Genomic DNA, 20,728 nt, shown 5'->3' with positions numbered 1-20,728 from the left:
AAAAAGAAACCCAAACTAACATTTGTTAAATGGATAAGTTATTTAGGGTATGCTTCAGTCAAATGTTACTACTGCCTATCCCCAGCGGAAAGGACGGGGACCCTGAACTGCCGTGTACATGGTGCAAAAGCAATGCACGATGTTGGCCAGGTATATGTCTGGTTTGGTACACAGATGTCCTGTTCTAGGTTTTGTTTTATCTCATAACTTTATTTGATAGCTTTAATGTCTTATAAACTTAGCAGGTCCAGTGATTATGTTTTGGGTTTGGTAAATGAAAACCATACCTAGGTTCGGTAAATGAATTTATAAGCCAAGTTTTGTAAACAAATTATTGGTTAGGTAGTAGGCTTGGTAAATTAAAAATGTCAAAGCTTGGTAAACGGATAACTTTTGCTAGATTTATTGTAAATTCAAACTTGGATATATCTTTGCTACTTCTGGTCTCAAGATGCTTAATATTTAGACCTATAGTCTATATATATAACACCGGCTAGGTAAATTGACATATAAACTAGTCGCATTGTGGGGAGATAGATGTCAATAATTCAACCACGATGAAATATTATATTTCAGTTGTAATTATGAAAAGTTATTTTCAGTGACAATACCGTGTTATTTTATATGGTTTTATGATTTACATTTCTGCAGCTGCAGATAAATTGCGACAATATAAGAGTGGTGTACACATAACATTTCTTCAGAATAAATGAGGATAGAAATACGATCAGACCCGTGTTGAAACATTATATACAAAAAAAGAAACAATGTACATGTATCTCAATTTCTATTTTTAACCACGCTAAATATCTTAACTGGTCAGTCAATCTTTCAATATTACACATTTATTAATACGGAAAATTGTTATATACATGTGTACTGCCTGGATAGCAGACGTTGCAGACTATGGGCAGACGACACGGATTTGCCGCCTGATCTTTGTTTACACATGTTGGTGCATGGTAAAATATGATGCCGTAAGAAGTCAAATGGTTTAAAATAGTATTTTTTGTGTGTGAGAAATAGTTCTTTCTACTGATGATGATGATGATTCTATTAGGTTGGCAAAGTCATGGATATAGGAGGGGGCTTAAAACATACAAAAGTTCGAGTTGGGGGTACAATACATGTATTTCTGTGATCTCTATGTGTATTGTTCATCCCTGTTCTACGGCTAATATAATAATAACAATATAATGTGAGGAAAAAGTTGCTAGTTACTTAAAATCAGACTTAAAGGGTGTATATTTTAATATACTAACTGTCCTAGCAAGTTAGTTGTTTACATGTTTATGTTAAAGGAGCATGCTAATTTTCATAATTGAGCCGCGTCATGACAAAACCAACATAGTGCGTTTGCGACCAGCATGGTTCCAGACCAGCCTTGGCATCCGCACAATATGATCAGGATCCATGCTGTTCGCTATCAGTTTCTCTATTTGTAAAAGGGTTGGTAAGCGAACAGCATGGATCCTGATCAGACTGCGCGGATGCGCAGGCTGGTCTGGATCCATGCTGGTCGCAAACCCATTATGTTGGTTTTGTCATGACACGGCTCAATCTTAAAAATGTATTTAATTTACTCATTGCAAACAGCACTTGCAATCCACGTAATTAAATTACCCAAAAAAAGGTCAAAATAAACAAAAATAGCCCTTACTGCGTTAGTAAAGCAGTAGAAATACTGTATGGTGATAACTGATAAATACTACAAAATCAGTCTTTAATCGCACATAACATGCAAATTATTACTTGAATCTTAAATTGTTTTACTTTTCTTAAAACCTTAGTTTATTTTACTCAATTTTATTTTTTCGTGAAATATTTTGGCTCATCTGGAGGCATGCAACTTTAATAATAAAATGTCCCCTGACAATAGTATTACATTGTCACGTCTATGATCCCGCATAATTATATTTTGCTCGCTTCACGGAAACTAATAAACGTGGTGCTGTCATTATTTTGTTTTCCTGATATGATTTTTATCACGACACAAACGTTTATTTTCCTGATAAATAGACATTGATGTATTTATTGGAAATGCATTCAGCACCAGCGTATCTTTCCTGTTATTGACTGTATGGCACAGTTCGTTATAGCAGATCTAATTTCTGTCGTGACCTGAAAAAATTATTACAGCAATAAAAGAGCGGTACTCGTGATGCTTGAAATATGATGACTTTAAATTGTAATGAAAAGAAAACTGCGTAAAAAAATAATGTGATAATATAGACCAGTGACGTAATCATTGTATATTGTACTCTTGAATAACAATATTTTAAAATTCAGTAAGCCTAAATGATGGTAAAATAAACTAAACTTTCAGAACTCTTCAGGGTGGAAGATCACGTGCCATTTGTTTATGTTGTCATTGTGTCGCCGTTAATGGAGTTTGCTAATTTGTCTATATATCTGTCAATATTTGAACTATTATTCCAAGCAAATATTTTCCGATTTCATTGGTACATATTTCTCCAATGTAGCTCTTGTACTTTTTTCGATAAGCTTGCAGTTTTTGTTACACATATTCTATTCAAAATATTCCCCAATAATACATTTCTGCAAACGTAACGGGGGTGGGGTTAAAGAACTACAAAATAGAAAGTTATATTCCAATAGTTTCATGGAACATTTGACCAAAATTTCCTCGATATATCAGACATGTTGCATGTTGTACCTGATGATTCAGGACTTATTTTGTTTCACATATATTTCCATCAACCAATTTTTTTCACGGAAAGCACTACCCGATTTCGGGGTTCAAACTCACTAGTCCTTTTCTAAAAAAAATCTTGTAGAACTAAGAAAAGGTGTGCAGTCTGATCAGGAAGCTAGAATATGACGTACTTGAAAATAATCAAATGTTTATTTAAAAGGCCTTTTGTTTATTGAATGAATAGCTGGACAATTATCTGTATTATAAGGTACATGTACAATTGTATGATTTAGGACATTATAAACTTTCAAACATTTCTGATTTTAAATTATTTTCTACTTTTCGTAATTGTTTTACCTATATGTTAACTACATTTATTTTCTCTTTCAGCAGAGAATTGCTCGATCATTCCTTCATTTGTATGTATCAATTTACCTTAAATCTTTATCAATATTTAAACGTAAACGTTGTCCGAAATGGTTTTTAACGTGGTCCGTTAAGTCCACTATCCGATTTGTCCTTAAACTGTATATGCTACCTACTATTTCAGACAAACATTTCTTTTAAGCATTATACACATCTTAAGCAGTTTGTCCGGTTTTTACAAAAGGGGGGAGTAGCTTTTTGTAAATAAGAACAGCATTATAAGTAAACCGGGGGCAAACAATTACGTCTCTTCTATGTATGGGATTACATAGCGCGTTCAAATTCCACCCATTGTATACTTTATCAATGGATATTTCACCTTGTAAATAGTGCGGACCAATTTAACCATACCGCGTTAAGTGAAGCGAGCTATAAGAAATTATTCCGTATTATCAACATTCTACCGTATACTGGATTTACAACATTTCTGACGAAGTGCTGTTTCATTTTGTGTGCTACTTTTTTAAATTTAAATATTTATTTGTTTTTTCTTGCATACACATTTTAAACTAAACCATGTGGAGCTATCGAGTGTTTTAGTTAGGAAGTTTAAAACGTTGTATTGTGCACAATCATATTTCTGTTAAAGGATTTGAATGTTCATGTCTGGATTTGTGTACATGTTTTAATAATTTACGGTAAGCAATAAGACTCTATCTTATCATGTAAAATCAATGGTAATAAACAATATTTACTTAAACAAGTGGGTAAAAGAATTGTTGCAATAAATCTAGGGCAGTGCACTAGGATTTTAAGGTTAAACAGACCTGCTTAACTTGATTACTATCTTTTTATACTATTTCTTAAGGCAAATGTTCATAAATTTACATGTTTTGGCAAATGTTTTAGGTAAATAGGTAGCATGTTTTTTTCTTATTTAAATAAGGTCACTAGCTTATAGAGGGCCGAACCAGACGTGCTATAGAGTATAACTGCTTAAGTTTCTTAATAAAATGTTATTTCTGCTTAATAAATAAAATTGCCAAAATTAATATAAGCATAATTATTCGTAATAGATCGTGGGAAAATATAGAAAATATATACAACTAACAAAAAAAAAAGTAAATTATTCAATAAAACGTCTTTCTATGTGACAAAAATTTATAGGGCTTGAAGCTGAAAGAAATGTTTATATGTAAATAACTAAATATACATGACAGGTCGTGTCTACAGTAAAAGTGAAATCGTTAAATAATGAAAGAGTTATTTAAGAAATAGTTAAGGTGTTAAGCTTGCCCAGGCGTAGCCGCCTAAAAAATCTATTTGAAGTGGTTAAAACGTAAAACTTGCCGATTCGATTTTTGACGTGTTTCAAGGTAGATTTTTATCAACAAATTACTGTTAAGGGCATGCATCCATCATCGACTTGTGCTAAATTTGGTATGTCTCGCTCATTAACTGGTTAGTGACATAATTATCGCCTTAACGAACTGGAGTAATAAAAGGACATCTATTGAAAGATATAAGATTACTGAAATTGATGCAGTATACGTTTAGTTTTATATAAGGATTGACCATACATTGCATCTGTGGTGATAAAAACCAGGAGCATTTCAGTATTGAACTTTGTGTTTTTAGCCATAATTTCTGCGTTGATAAGGCACCCTTCCATTTAATATTTGTATCATATCGGAACACCCATGCTATGATAAATATGGCGTGTTAAAATCACATTCAACTGTGTCATTTAAACGTTTCCTTTTTTAGTTGTAGCCAATATCGATCAGTGTACGTATATCTTCGCCTGAGAAGATTTTAAAATAATTCACTGCGTAGTTCAGAACTGCCTAGAAAACATAACAGCTTAATTGCTCTAAACAATAAAGTAATTCTTGCTAAATGACAACCAGCGTCAAGGAAAATGTACGTTTTTGTGTTCGTGAGAGGGGGGCACTTTACTTTTGAAATTTAATTGTCAATTTACGTTTTTGTCGAAGGGGATCTTTTTCCTTTTGAAAAATTATGTCAATTGGACACCTTTTCTTTTCTTTCCGTCGAATATTCTTATAAAAACGTTCTAAAAACAATGTTACTTATTTGTTCGTTTTTTTTTTTATTTAATGGTTTTACTTAATACCTTATCTGTTACATTTCATTATACGCCACATTATACGCCACAAGTTGTTTTTATGCGATTATAAAACGATAAGTATTTATATGACCTATATTTTTATGTTCTTTCGTTGGCAGTTATTCATCTGTGAGAAATAATAATAAAAGATTACATGTTCACGGTCTCGGAATGCTAATTTATTGCTTAATATTATAGTTTGTTGAATAAATAAAGTAAATTTTCACGTATCAATACTAAATATACGTCTTAAAATGGAACTTTATATGTTCTTTAAACCATATGGCAAAGCTATTTTTAAGTTTAAGGTTTAAGTTTACCAATCTTTTATATAAGACTGTTAAAATTAAATAAAAGAGACAAACAATATGAAAGGTGTATATTGAAGCATATAAAAGAGTTGTTTAATTTGTCCACTACATGAAAGCTTTTTATAAACTAGGGTTTATTTTCGTTAATACTTTCTCACTCAGCCACTGCTGTCAAGTAAAACTGAAACCAGAAAAAAATATAGAAAGACATAATCTCTAAAGAAAGCCCAACACGACACAATTGAAAATTCTGCAGGTTTGATTTGATGGAGCCTGTTCATGGACGGTAGTGGTAATTGTAAACTACCGCCCACACCCCATAGCACCGGCTTCAGTTTGACAGAAGATACAATTGACGATAGACTTTGTGTTATGTCTATCTCAAATAAGGAACTCGACGTTTTTAACATGACGGGACTGGAAATATTTTATTCGAGTTTTGTGTACCATCTGATGTAGGTCTTGACTAACAGCTTGTGTGTTAATTTTCATATCACTCTCTCATACATACTCAGTACATGTGTCCAAAGTAATCAATTGTATCATGGAAAATGACCCAAATACAGATAACTTTATACTACGTTTTAGCGCCATTGAATATATTGGTAATACTTGATCTCATATTTTCCACTAATATTGCCTAGAATTGATTACGGTTATCATGAATCCGTAATTGTATGAAATAGGTTTACAGATACATTAAGTGGGGTTTTAGGTATGGGAAACACGAAAAGTTCACTTTAAAGTGTTGTACCGCTTCATGGACGAGAGATTGTTTAGGCGATATTTGTAACTATTCTTGTAAGTAGTCCCGCGCCTTTTGTGAAAAGTCGTTAGACCTTACAATAAATTAAATATATATTTACACTAGACTTTTTCATAGATCCCAACCTCAGATTAAAGAAGATTTAATTATAGATTTATAAACCTATCATTTCGCAGACCCCTGCGTGAATTCTTTAAGTATACAATTCAAATCTGTTTGATAAATCTAATCGAATTTAAAATGATATGATAAAATAAACAAAAACAACATGATTCGGAACACTGATATTACCTTTTTCTGTGGCTAAAATCTAATCTATGATATTATTCTATAAAATGTAACATACTTTATTTTACAGATTAGATCTTTTTATTATATCTTGTCGTATAGCATAACAGTAACATCTGTACACAAATGTTTTATGACATTCAAAAATTATAAATACGACGTATCAGTAATATAAATCTCTAGGCAACCGACATAGCTCAAAGGGTTAGAGCGAGAGAATTGTATTCATTGTGGGTTCGATTCCCGGGCTAGCCAACAAAAATTACTTATCAGTCTTCTGGGTGAGACTTTGAATCGAGGTCCCATGTATTAGTGCTCAAACACTTGGCATGCTAAAGAACCAGGATCGAGAAGCTTCTTGAATTGTGGCATCTTGATGTATCTGTATCTTGCACTATTCTCCAAAATATAAAATGACTTTTTTCAATTTTGACGTGTTGGGCTTTCTTTAGGGATTCTTATTTTCTCTATTTTATACTCTTCTGGAGGACTCGCTCATATGGGCAACAATAAACGTAAACTTAAACTTAAAACAACTATAAATATCTAGATGCATTAATATACATACGTACGCTTAAGTGAATATCCATATATTTATTCATAGGAAATTTATTTGCAAGTCAGATATGTATATTTTTAAAGATTAATACAATTTTCTCAACACCCACCATAGGTTTTCTATTATTTATCAATCACGAAATCACTATATCAAAGTAGACCAGAAAACCGAATCTATTCATTCGACTTTCATATTAGTCTGTGCCCATATTCAAATAATCTATTTATAGTAACAAATTGTTGCCCATTGATTTAAAATGATGTTCTGTAAATCGGTTTGACATATCGGTAAATATTGATGGTTGTTAATGATAAACAGTGATGAAACATTGTTGTTATGACAGATGTCTTCCACTGATCAAGCCTCCAGGGATTATTTTTTATCAGATTGCGTGGTTACAATACATTACAAAACTTGGTTTACTATGTTTTGTGCTCTATATCAATCATGTTCAAAGTAACCCATACTTAAATCGGTTTGTCCATCGTTCTGTTTAGACAAAACTATTTATCTGTTCAAAGAGAGAATTTCAGTTTAAGTACTGACTGAATAGCGAATGGTGCTGACCATGATCCGACGTCCCGGCACGGATGTACCGGCTAATATTGGTCTGCACCCGTCGTATGGGCAAAATCTGTTGCCGCCATCAGGGTAAGGGTTAAGTAAGATAATAAGATCCTTTTTTCTGTTAAAAACCGAAATTCATTCCATTGAATGGCCACAAGAAGTATAGTAGGTTCGCATAGGCTAACAGATGTAAGTCTAGTTAAAATTAACAAAATATCTTTATATATATCAAGCCAGATAGACTATTTCTTATTTTTAAATTGGCCGATACAGTATGCTTAGAATTAAAAAAAAACACACACACAATAATTCATGAAAATGATATAATTGTATCATTTTATGGCTGGAACCATATCACAATACATGTTGTTGTGCCTGCTACAACTCTTTTAACAACTGAAAACAAAATTTGATAATTTAATGGAAAGTATCATTTACATTCCATGTAGATCTCTCTATTTTTTCTGAATTTCAAGGAAAAACATCGAACAGTCTTAATCCTGGTTAACCGGTTGTGTTAAATTTTGTTTAATAGCTTCTGACGACGTAGTATAATCTAAATATAGCTTTTTTCCAAGAATAGCCCTGTTTGATTTAACGAACCATTGGTTTTTATAACTTTTGAAAATGTTAGCATAAATTAAATTTATACTTTATTCAATAAAAAAGAACAGAAAATCACATAAGACAAAAGCTATTGTCAACGTATACCAGCTGTACATTGCACGTTTAACAGTAACACGAGCGTTTGATATTTCACTGCTTACAAAGTTACTTGTTTGTCTTAAAATCAAACCAGTATTTTTTATCGTTGTGATTGTCGATTATTTATTTATTCATGCGTTTTAATGCACTCGGTTGAATAATAATATCATAAAACATCTGAAATCAACACACAAAGTCGTAAAATTTTAATTTAGATTTTAAAAACAGTAATCACATTCTATTTATGAACTCGTCACGCTTAAGTTGATGAACATGGTTTTGATAACCACAATGGACCCATTTTACAAAATTGTAACAAATCACGATGTGTTCGCCGTTGTTCTGTTACACTGAGTTTAGTATATACAAATTGAAAACTAAAGGTTTTCAACAATAAAAGTTGCTTAACTTTCCAGCAATTATTGAACCTCATATACGTATCTTTCTCTATTTTTTCTTTACTATTTTGCTTAAAAGACAAAAACTTATTGTGAATATGAAGATCTACTCTAACTTTTGTTTCACAAACATGTTTTTATTAAATTACTTCTTTTCTGAAATACAACAGTTTCAAAAAAACATCACTTGAAAAAGGAATTATAGGAATGTACGTTTATACCGAGGCACTGGTGAAACGAACATATGTTTATAACGAGCTCCTGGTTAAACGAACATACGTTTATAACGAGCTCCTGGTTAAACGAACATACGTTAATAACGAGCCCCTGGTTAAGCGAACATACGTTTATACCGAGCTCCTGGTTAAACGAACATACGTTTATACTGAGCTCCTGGTTAAACGAATGTACGTTTATACCGAGCGTCTGGTTAAACGAATGTACGTTTATACAGAGCCCCTGGTTAAACGATCATACGTTTATACCGAGCGTCCGGTTAAACGAACATACGTTTATACCGAGCCCCTGGTTAAACGAACATACGTTTATACCGAGCTCCTGGTTTAATCAACATACGTTTATATCGAAATATGTATTTATCGAACATACGTTTTAATCAACCCCATGGATTATGAACGTAAATGCCAGTGAACCCCAGTTATTGTAATCAGAATTGTTGTTTTTATTGTTAAAGGCCAGCCACCTTCATATATTTGTTAATTTATCATTTTATTATGTAAAACAAACTTAAATAAGTTTATTTTTTCTAAGTTGCCAGTAAAAGTATCGGCAATTACTTAAGTATAACCTTAGCATGAACATATTTTAAGTTAGATCGTTATAAAGGACATTATATAAAGTATCTACATGTAGTTATATTAATATTAGAAAACATAGATCCGGCAAACAGGCATAACAATACCTTTTGTGCTCTTATAAATTCGTTGGTTGAAGAAAGTTTATTATGCAAAACAAAATGAAATATATAACACAAAAGAATCATTCCATGTTAATATGAATAACCGAAAGGTATACTGTATTTAGAGATACCTACTTTCATTGAATAAAACAAAACTGGGGTATCAGCATATCTTTTATTTTAGACTTAATAACACTTAGCCATATAAAGTCAGTAAATAAATAATCTACCGTCTATCAACTTTAAATATCTTCCTAATATATGATATAAGTATCCTATTTAGGAAAGTGTTGATAGTTTTATCTCTTGAATATCTTTTTCCCATTGATTTATTGTGCCTCAATGTATGTACATTATGATAAAACTACACCCTTACGCCGTTCAGTTTTCATTTTGAAAACTGATTACATTTTATTTGCAACCTTTAATCTTTTTTTTTCAAATAGCAAACAGAAATTTAAAATTTGCAGTTAGTATTGGTTGACCTTAATTATATGTTTTGTATTAGATTATTTTCCACATCTTAATAATGTAAACAGTTAAAGGAACTCAACTGAGGTCCAAAACCCTAAATACATGGAATTTGAATTTCTTACAATTATCGGCTTGGACACTTAAAATAAAAAGATTTGCACAAAATGATTACGAAATATACAAAGAAATATATTGAACATTGTATTTTTGTGTTAATGTTAGCCCGATTGAGTGACGCTTTTCAATTTTGAGACATTTTTCACAATTAGAATTATCAATATGGAAAAACGGAGTGAGCGAATGATCTGGAATTTTGCACACAAGCTATCGGTCTAGACTTACATTAAAAGTTAAAAGTGCATGGGGATATTGCGGACGTTTCGGGCATTTATTGGAAGTAAGCTTTGAAAGATAGATATGCCCCGATCAATCTATAAAAAGAAACAGCATTTTTCAATTATCGGTCTCTACTCGTATGACACTATTTTAAGTACATTTTATGTCCTCGTTTTATGAGTAAATTACAAGTATATGTATATTGTACATAGGTATGTTTTTATTAATCTGTAGCCCACCCATTCCCTTCAAAAGTATCAACACATTACCTTAAACAGACGAATGTTAGGATTAAGTGTATGGAGAAAACACATTTTAGTGCTTTGTATGACTTAAACTTTTGTATGAAAGTTGGATTGTGTGACTAACATTTTTATGAAACTTCGACTGTATGACTAATACTTTTGTATGGAAATTGAATTGTGTTACTAACGCTTTTCGATAAAACTTGTATGAGTATCAATTTTGTATGAAACATCGATTGCATGTCCAACCGTTTTGTATGAAAAGTCGACTGTATGACAAACACTTTTTGTATGAAACTTTGTATGACTAAACTAATATATGAAACTTGAATTATATGATTTACACTTTTTTTATAGAACTTCGATTGAATGACTTACACTTTTGTATGAAATTTAGATTGTATGACTATTGTATGAAAATTGGATTTTATGACTAACACTTTTGTATGATAATTGGATTTTATGAGTAACACTTTTGTATGATAATTGGATTTTATGACTAACACTTTTGTATGATAATTGGATTTTATGAGTAACACTTTTGTATGATAATTGGATTTTATGACTAACACTTTTGTATGATAATTGGATTTTATGAGTAACACTTTTGTATGATAATTGGATTTTATGACTAACACTTTTGTATGATAATTGGATTTTATGAGTAAACACGTTTGTATGAAAATTGGATTTTATGACTAACACTTTGTGTATGATAATTGGATTTTATGAGTAACACTTTTGTATGATAATTGGATTTTATGACTAACACTTTTGTATGATAATTGGATTTTATGACTAACACTTTTGTATGATAATTGGATTTTATGAGTAACACTTTTGTATGATAATTGGATTTTATGACTAACACTTTTGTATGATAATTGGATTTTATGAGTAACACTTTTGTATGATAATTGGATTTTATGACTAACACTTTTGTATGATAATTGGATTTTATGAGTAACACGTTTGTATGATAATTGGATTTTATGACTAACACTTTTGTATGATAATTGGATTTTATGAGTAACACTATTGTATGATAATTGGATTTTATGAGTAACACTTTTGTATGATAATTGGATTTTATGAGTAACACGTTTGTATGTAACTTGGAATGTTAAACTGAAACTTTCGTATGAAAATTGGATTGTGCGACTTACTCTTTTATATGAAGATTGGATTGTATAATTTACTCTTTGGCAGATTGATATCTTATTTTCATCTGTAAGCGTCTATTTCTTTCATCATTAACAACCGTAAAGCATTGGGTTCAAATTCATAGTGAAATCAAGAAAATGAAATATCTGTCCAAAAAAAAGAACACACACAACAAAAAACACGTCCCGAAATATATCTGCCAGGGTACAGAGAAATCATTGTAATCAGATATGTATATATTTCATTGAACAGGGTATAAATTTTCCACAGCAGGAAGTTTATATAGAACTATCTCATAAAATACAAATATTATCATTGACAGGGGAAAAAAAGCGGACGTGTGTGTACATTCGTAAGTAGTTTGTGTACAAGAATAAATATTTCTTTTAAAGGAATTATACTATTTTACAGACAGGTTGTATTAAATTATTTGAAAACAAGTTCAGGGAAGGAAATATTTTCAGGGTATATAATTTGAATACACGAGTGTTGTCCTAAGCTCGAGTATGACTTGTGCCATCATTTTATGTCGTTGTTGTTGTAGTTATTGTTTTGGCTGCACACAAATGTTGAACTTACGTGGCGGGACAAAAATGCTGTACTTACTAAACCCGGCAAAGTTACTAGTTAATATTTTTGTTCTTTCGTTCAGAACAACAAAAAAAACAAGCAAAAAACAGACAGACAAACAACAATACAAACACCCAAAAACAACAACATCTTTTATGGTACAGATTAACGGGTTTTTTAGTATATTTTTAATTTCAAAGTATTATCAATATCTTTATGATATATTTGCAGGATTGCGGTATCAAGACGAGCTTCTTCTACCATTGTGTCTAATACATCTACGAAGTGTCAATTTACATCGTGTAACATTTCATTGTACAGCGGTTGTAGAGAAATCTATACTGGTATTAGTGAAATGGGATGACAAGTTGGAATATATCGAACGTTTTCCCTTTATCATCAACGTAAATAAAATTTAAAAAAAAAAAACTAACGAAAACCAAGTGTTGGATTAGTAGGCCCTATTTGAGGGTGGATTACAAATACTGATAGCTATAGAAATGAAAATTAACACGTTGGTATAATAAAATACTAAAAAGTTCAACCCTATTTTGAACAATAATTTAAGGCGGTGGCTGCTTTATGCACTGAATACATTCATCCATAAATTACATCGTTTATTAACAGATGTGATGATATAATGTAATACAAGGTTTGGGTGGAGAGAAATTACTACTCTGACGTTATTATTTACCCCATTATTTGTGTTAAACTGCTTAACAAGGTGAAAATACTACAGTATGAAACATTAGAGCACAGTTTTCACGGGATAAATCGCCGAGCTTCAGGACCACTTGCTTCCCTCCAAAATGGCGTCAGCGGACGCTGGAAAGGTAATGTTTTTTTACAATTATAATTATTCCATGCTGATAAGTACATAAAATTGAAATTTAGATGGAGCAGACGTTATTATTGGCATCTATTAGTATCTACACCATTTCCCTCTTAAAAGTAGAGCTAGATATTATCTTTAATTATCCATTGATATTAGAGTTATGTGAAGAGGTATACAGTTTTAATTATTGGTAAAGTTATGTTTAGTGCTGTAAGTGGGACGAAATTTAAATGTGTAATTCATTTGAAAACTTCGTAAGCTAGGGGTATCCAGCAAGCTAAGGAAGGTCAGCGTTCTATTCAGGTGCACACGTTTGCTTAATACAATGTATATAGTGATGCACTAAGATACGTCTATTATCTAACTCGCAAAAAAGAACATATTAAATAACGTGAATTTCAAAAGTTTCATAATTTTATACAGGTACCTTTAAAGCTTAAATATCACATCCATGCTTTCCGAATGATTATAGTCTTAAATCCATTTTATCTGGTCAAGGACTATCAGTAGGGGATTGTACTTATTGAACAAAATGTTATTAAATACGGAGGAACAATCTCACTATTGAGATGTGAACATAACAGCAGTTTATCCTGCATAGCTAAGATGTTAAGGTGTTTAAAAGGCTTAATTTCCTTGTTTTATTTATTTCTGTTTTGGTTCAAATACCCTTTATCCACTCTAAAACGTGTGGGTTTTTTTTTGTTGTGTATTCTGATATGCCATAATGCATGCGTTAAATATCGTATTTATTTGATCAAAAATTGTCACATTAATTATTTACAGAATTTTACTGATCTTACAACTTTAAATTTTTATCATACAATAAACACCTTGAAATACCTTGGGAAAATGATATATTCAGCAGAAAGACGTTATTTTAACTTAATTTCAATAAATCGGTTTATTTTTCATTTCAATATTGACAAGCCTGTTGAACATTGCATAGCTCTATTGTGATATAAGTTTACACTTCTATATTGTTGAGTGTAATATAAACCCCGATTGCGGTAAAATAAAACTTATTGTGATCATAGTAGACATAATGTGTGCTTTTGTATGGTCCTGATTCTCTTAATTACTCTTTATCCTTCAATAACCAGATTTCCTCTCTGTTAGTCATTTTTCTTTTTTCTATTCATTGAATATTTGCATTGTATGTATACTCTGGAACATATCATATGTACACAAATCAATGCGTTCACATAATTCTAATGTATTGAGGTAGGAAATGAGTTTTGCAGAACAAAGTCAAACGCAGTGTCACTGTACTGTAAAGTATCGCTACTTAAACGATGTCGTCTGCTTTACATCCTTTATTCATTGTTAGGCGTTAGTCATCAGATAAAAGGTTCTCTTCATCAATGTACGAGACAAATGGCGATAAAATTTCGCTACCCCGCTCACACCGTTATGCATATATTGTCCTCGTAGGCTTAGTGAATGCTTATCACGGATGTTGCCCTTCTTTTGGGAATCATTAGTTTGTGACTTTTCGTCAGTTATTGGCTTTATTTTTGTCCCTTGCACTTCTTTTGCCTTGAAGTGTTTGTTTCCATTTAAAAGCCAGGCTCCATGTCGCAGTTAACTTCAACAGTAAGCAAGTATTGCGCTTAACTAGGGTTCATATTTCAGATTATCAAGAGGCCTTCCTTTTCAGGTTCATCAGCATAAAGGTCATGCAACTCTTTCCTTAATCCTTAATTATACGGCACATCACACCAATTTTCGTGTCTTTTATCAATAAAAATCCGAAAATTTTTATTCCGAAAAATTATTCTAATATATGTTCATACTGTTAAATTATATGTAGGCTCTGAAAAATCATGGTGTGCAACATTGAAACGTGAGATGATTAAGTCTTTTTATGTTAAATTGCAATAATTACGGGACAATATTTCTTTAACAAGCTGTCGCTTAAAGCAAGTATAAGGGTTTTATTCAATAAAAAGGCAGGGTGCAACGGGAAAATATACATTTTTTTTCGCCCCGAATAAGGGTTGATTTAATATCTTTGAAGGATGTAGGTTTTCACACATCTCAATGTATTCATAAAAGATGCAGGGTGCATTTGAAAATCAGTCATTAAATAATGTCGCGTCTATCACGTACTTCTATAAAGAATTCGTTGAATGATTGCGACGGGATTAAAAGGTCATATATATGTATATCGAACGGTAGTGTTTGCTGCCTTAAACACCCTACAAACAGTATAAGATTGAAAAAAGAGTCCTCCGCATCACTGATTTCTATTCAGTTTATAATGTTTAATGTTACTTTAAGAGATTGTACACTTTTAAATCAGTCGTTTAAGACTGCAAGGAAGTACAGAATGGTCAGTTTATGTACAAGTATCACATGCTAGCACACAAAATAATTGTCTCTCCTGAAATATATCATAAGGTTACATATACAACGAATTTAGACTGCTTTTAATATTAATGATAAAAGGAATTTTTTTATTAATATCAAAATTCCATGATACATGTAGTATTACTATCACTGGAAATATTAAACCACAACTATTGAATTTGCCCATAAGAAGAAAATAAAACCAATCATAAAATAGATAGATATTGTATGTTCTTGTTACGTTGAAATTCACAATTAAAAATTATCAATATTTTAGGAGGATGGCCAACATCCTATTACTCGCCAACAAAGTATTGTACCGGCGCCGCCGGCGTCGGCCTTTGGTGATGACGACGAGGATTATGCACGTGTAACAAAACAACAAAATGACGCGGAGAAGACGAGTACGAAATCTGACAAGGCAGATATGAGTAGAAACTTTGGAACAGCCACATTTTCTAAATCATCAAAAGGATTCGAAGCCATGGTAAACCTAACTAAATTATCGTACAAAATGACTGTTGTTTTGGCTAACACCAGTTCACATGTGTGTATTTTGTCATAGGTCTGACGACAGACGTTTTGTACCCGGGTTTTTAAACTTTACATGTTGTTGTTCCTTTTAAAGCCCAGTTATGTCTTAATTTGAAGTTTTCCAATTCAGACACTTGTTTCATCGAGAAAAACCAACCAACTTGAGACATTTGGGTCGCTTTATTGTTTTTAATATCATGTGATCATGTGTTGCACTCGGGATTCGAACTGATGGGCTCTGAACACGTTGATATCATTATATTTCTATAATATTAAAGGCAAGGTTAGCTGGGTTTATAACCTTATATAAAAACTGTTATGAATTCGGGCAATTTATTTCTTGTTAATGGATTTTTGTTATGTTTTATATCAATTCAGTAGGATACGATAAACATCTAAATCGTTCCGAACATGCGATATGATAGAATGTTTGATAAGGGATATGAAATGATGTATGATTGATATGTTTATGATAAACATGATGATATCATCTCAACAATACAAATACCTACCATACATTGTCACAGACTGTTTAACATCTATTAAACATGATTAACAGCCCAATCAAAATATGAAATTTAAGAAAATTTAATTTATTGTCATGTTTTTTTATTTAGTTTAATGACAATTAATCTGTGTGTTTGAAAATTTATAGCAAGCAGTTGTCGAAATGGAGAGAAAAGGTTCAACTGTAGAAAACGATGCTGATTCGTCAGGAAATTCCACGGATCAGTCAACGGACCAATCAGACGAGAGAGGACCAGCTTCCGTTAGCAGCGGAAGCGGAAGTTGGCAAACGTTTGCACGCACGAAGTTTTCGGTGAAAGCGTCGTATGGTTATTGTTGTGCGCCCTTACAGCAACCACTGCTAGAAAAACGGGACAAGAGTGATCATTTGGTAAGTATAATTTATATAATTTATATTAAGTATAAAAATTATTTATAATATGAAAAAGGCAAAGCCTCAAAGCGAGCTCGATGTACTTTTAATGTGAAATAGTATGAAATAATCGCTCATTTTTATTTCAAATGCAGTGACAAGTGCGTGTGATGTTACACGTACTGTGTTAAATATGGCTCCGCCCCTGTCGTTAAATGAATAACGAGTTTTGAAAACGTTGATAAAACTTTGTTTATTTTATTTCACTCTATAACTTTTCAAGCGAAACAAAGATTATGAAAAGTGAAATAAACGTATAACTTAAAACGTTTGCGACATTTAAATAGCGTACTTAATTTGTTTGTTTTGCACCTGCTGTTTGGCGCTACATTGTGACGTCACGTAAACAATACTTTAAACGTTTGTACAGCGTTAACGACTGAATAAAAGATATTGGTGTTCGGATTCATTTTCTTAGTTAGACCATTTTCATTCATTCTAGATAGTTTTCACAACAAAATTCGACAAAAAATTGTTTTAATTTATCAGATTTTTCAAACAAAATGGCGCCTTCAATTTTCATTTTACATTTCCGTTCGATATTTTATCGACAGCTTCCGTTATTCTGGTTTCCTGTCCAATTATGGTTCCCGTAGACGTGCGCGGGTGACCAGTCTACACATCCGTTTTCAGTCAGAATTCCTCAGTTTTTATCGTTATCTTTAAATTCGAAAGGTTGCGATGTGTCCAATTCGGTACTTCGAACGAAAGTTTTCAAAACAATCACTTAGCAGGTACTCGCGTTACCCTTCGGGCTCGCTATTAATATGAAAGGCAAAGCCTCAAAGCGAGCTCGATGTACTTTTTACGTGAAATAGTATGAAATAATCGCTCATGCAGTAACGAGTGCGTGTGACGTCAAACGTACTGTGTTAAATATGGCTCCGCCCCTGTCGTGAAATGAATAACGAGTTTTGAAAACGTTGATGAAACTTTGTTTATCTTATTTCACTCTATAATTTTTCAAGCGAAATAAAGATTATTTCAAGTGAAATAAATGTAAAACTTTACACGTTTGCGACATTAAAATAGCGTACTTGATTTGTTTGTTTTGCACGTGCTGTTTGGCGCTACATTGTGACGTCACGTAAACAATACTTTAAACGTCTGTACAGCGTTAACGACTGAATAAAAGATATTGGTGTTCGGATTCATTTTCTTAGTTAGACCATTGTCTTTCATTCTAGATAGTTTTCACAACAAAATTCGACAAAAAATTGTTTTTATTTATCAGATTTCAAACAAAATGGCGCCTTCGATTTTCATTTTTTATACACAGCTTCCGTTATTCTGGTTCCCTGTCCAATTATGGTTCCCATAGACGTGCGCGGGTGACCAGTCTACACATCCGTTTTCAGTCAGAATTCCTCAGTTTTTATCGTTATCTTTAAATTCGAAAGATTGCGATGTGTCCAATTCGGTACTTTGGACGAAAGTTTTCAAAACCATCACTTAGCAGGTACTCGCGTTACCGTAAAGCTCGCTTTGCGAGCAGGCCCTTCGGGCCAGCTCGTCGAGCTCGCTATAATTACTGATACATCATGATACCATAACATTTCAGGCTTCACTAGCGGCATGGGTCACACTGCTAAGAATTATGGGAGATCTACCGGAAATGGACTATGGCGAAACGTTTGCAGTTGCTGGGGTAGGTTGAATGACACTAAATAATGTAGACATTATTCGATAAAAACCTATTTAAACGTCGATATAGAATTAAAACTAGTTTATTTCTTGGATTATTCCTCTGGCTGAAAATTGTTTTAATGCGTAAATATATAGAATAAAAATTACAAATGGATTTAATAATAATGACCTCATTTTCTAAACAGTCCTTGAAAATTAACATTATACGCAGAAGATAAAAATGACTTGGTTTTTTTTGCAATTTTCAGCAAACAAAGCCTGTTGTTCAGCTAGTACGGGATAATTTTAATAAGAAATACACGAAGAAAGATATAGAGGATGCTTACAAGAAATACAGTGATCTGGTAAGTTGGTAAAAGATCTAAACATAGCATCAATAATTATACCTACCTAAAACTCTACTGACATACCAAGTTTCAACTAGTTATACCAGAATTGTACTGGAATAATTAATTGTTTAAAACTGTACAAATAGTTTGCTTATTTGGTGTGTTTGAAAAATTGTCATTTTATTACAATCGCCTGACACCACAAATGGTAACCCATATTGAACAGTCATTCCGCACGGATGCCAGTAATTTCACGTCTTTTATAGGACTGTGAATTGTATCTTTTTTACAAACAGTTGGTTCTATAAAATGTAAGGAGTAAAGCACCGTTATACGGGACCCTCGTTTTTCAAAGTCTTTGCCGAAAGATCATTTAGAGCCAGGGATTCGAACTCCGTCCAATATATTTATTATCAAACAGGTTTACTCCTAGACAACTCAGTGTCAACTATCTTTCATATAAATTATTGTAGAACTACCCAATTAGCACCGACGTAAATAATCACCTTTAAGAATTTGAACAAGGTATATACATATATAAATGTTTAAATGTTAGTAACATGTCAGTTACTAAATGATTTACATATGCCAACAAATCTTTGCAGTCTTATTAGAATCTTTTTTTACTTATTCTCTTAACTATTGACGTGAATTTGATTACTTAAAATATAAATCAGTGCAAACCAAATGTAGAATGTATCAGAACTTGAGGATTTAGTTAACTATTTATTTGAATTACACGCAGTCACGAAGAGTTGCTTCTGTCATTTAATTTATAAATTTTATTATTTTAATTGTTTTGTTGTTGTTTTTTTTTTCATTTTATTATTACATTGATTCTGAAGTTAACATTAATTTAGCTATTTCATTGTTATAATTTTTTTTCAGTTCCGTGATCCAACAAATTCTGAGATTACAAACATACCGTTTCTACAGGACAATAAAGAGTCCATGTTAGAGAAAGTACAATACATAACAGCATTGGGAATTTACAAAGCTGACCTCAGGTAAATGATTATGTTTTTAAACGTTATGTTTAACGCGGGAAAAAAAACTAGAATTGACACCACTGAATGTACAAAATGTTAAAGACGCCGCGCTATATTGTATAAATAAATCCGCTTTCTGTATAAGTTAATGAATATTATTACTTATAAATTAAATGAACTGTGTCGAGTGTGAATTTAGACTAGTAATTTCGATGAATTTTCATCTTCACTGACTTGAGAGTTATATGATATCGTATTTTGGGATCTATATGTTAAGAGGCCAGGGATAGAGGAACATGCATTATTTGCAAGGCACGAAAGTGCAGGCAAACATGTCTGTACTGGAGACATGGGTAATGCATTCTAGAATTCGTATTCAAACTTTTTTTTATCTTCTTTTTATTTTAATAAATGTTCTGTTATTGTGGTCCCCTTTGGTGTTTCGAAAAAATCATACTATTATCTGCCTCATTTTTGATAGCAAAATCTTGCAGTCCGTTATATTGAATGCTTTTTGCGAAAATTCTTGTACCGCCCATTGTAAAGTTTGTTTGTTTGTTTTATTTTACGCCTTTTCCCAACAGTATTTCAATTATATAGGCGGGTAGTTTCCTAACCATGGTTCCATGAGAGTTACACCAGTACTA

The 20,728-nt window shown here is 32.2% G+C and overlaps 1 protein-coding gene across 5 annotated transcripts in view; it reads left to right on the top strand.

Moving 5' to 3' along the window:
* Window positions 1-3,405: 3,405 nt before the first annotated feature.
* LOC132736034 (unconventional myosin-VIIa-like) overlaps window positions 3,406-20,728 on the top strand; it is a 43,095-nt gene continuing 25,772 nt past the window's right edge. For 3 of the 5 annotated variants that reach the window (XM_060723081.1, XM_060723079.1, XM_060723076.1), the window contains exons 1-7: window positions 3,406-3,720; window positions 12,687-13,288; window positions 15,920-16,129; window positions 16,832-17,074; window positions 18,678-18,764; window positions 19,012-19,107; window positions 19,981-20,099. In XM_060723081.1, coding sequence (XP_060579064.1) covers window positions 13,265-13,288; window positions 15,920-16,129; window positions 16,832-17,074; window positions 18,678-18,764; window positions 19,012-19,107; window positions 19,981-20,099 — 779 coding nt within the window. In that variant the 5' untranslated portion in view covers window positions 3,406-3,720; window positions 12,687-13,264. Of the gene's footprint in view, window positions 3,721-12,204; window positions 12,238-12,686; window positions 13,289-15,919; window positions 16,130-16,831; window positions 17,075-18,677; window positions 18,765-19,011; window positions 19,108-19,980; window positions 20,100-20,728 lie in introns of those variants that run through there. The other 2 variants (XM_060723080.1, XM_060723077.1) reach the window with 2 other exon arrangements.

This window comes from Ruditapes philippinarum, unplaced genomic scaffold (genome assembly GCF_026571515.1).
Source record: "Ruditapes philippinarum isolate M1 unplaced genomic scaffold, ASM2657151v2 ctg2221_1_1_1_1, whole genome shotgun sequence".
In the NCBI taxonomy this organism is placed as follows: Eukaryota; Metazoa; Mollusca; class Bivalvia; order Venerida; family Veneridae; genus Ruditapes; species Ruditapes philippinarum.
This window is presented reverse-complemented; position numbering and strand designations above follow the sequence as displayed.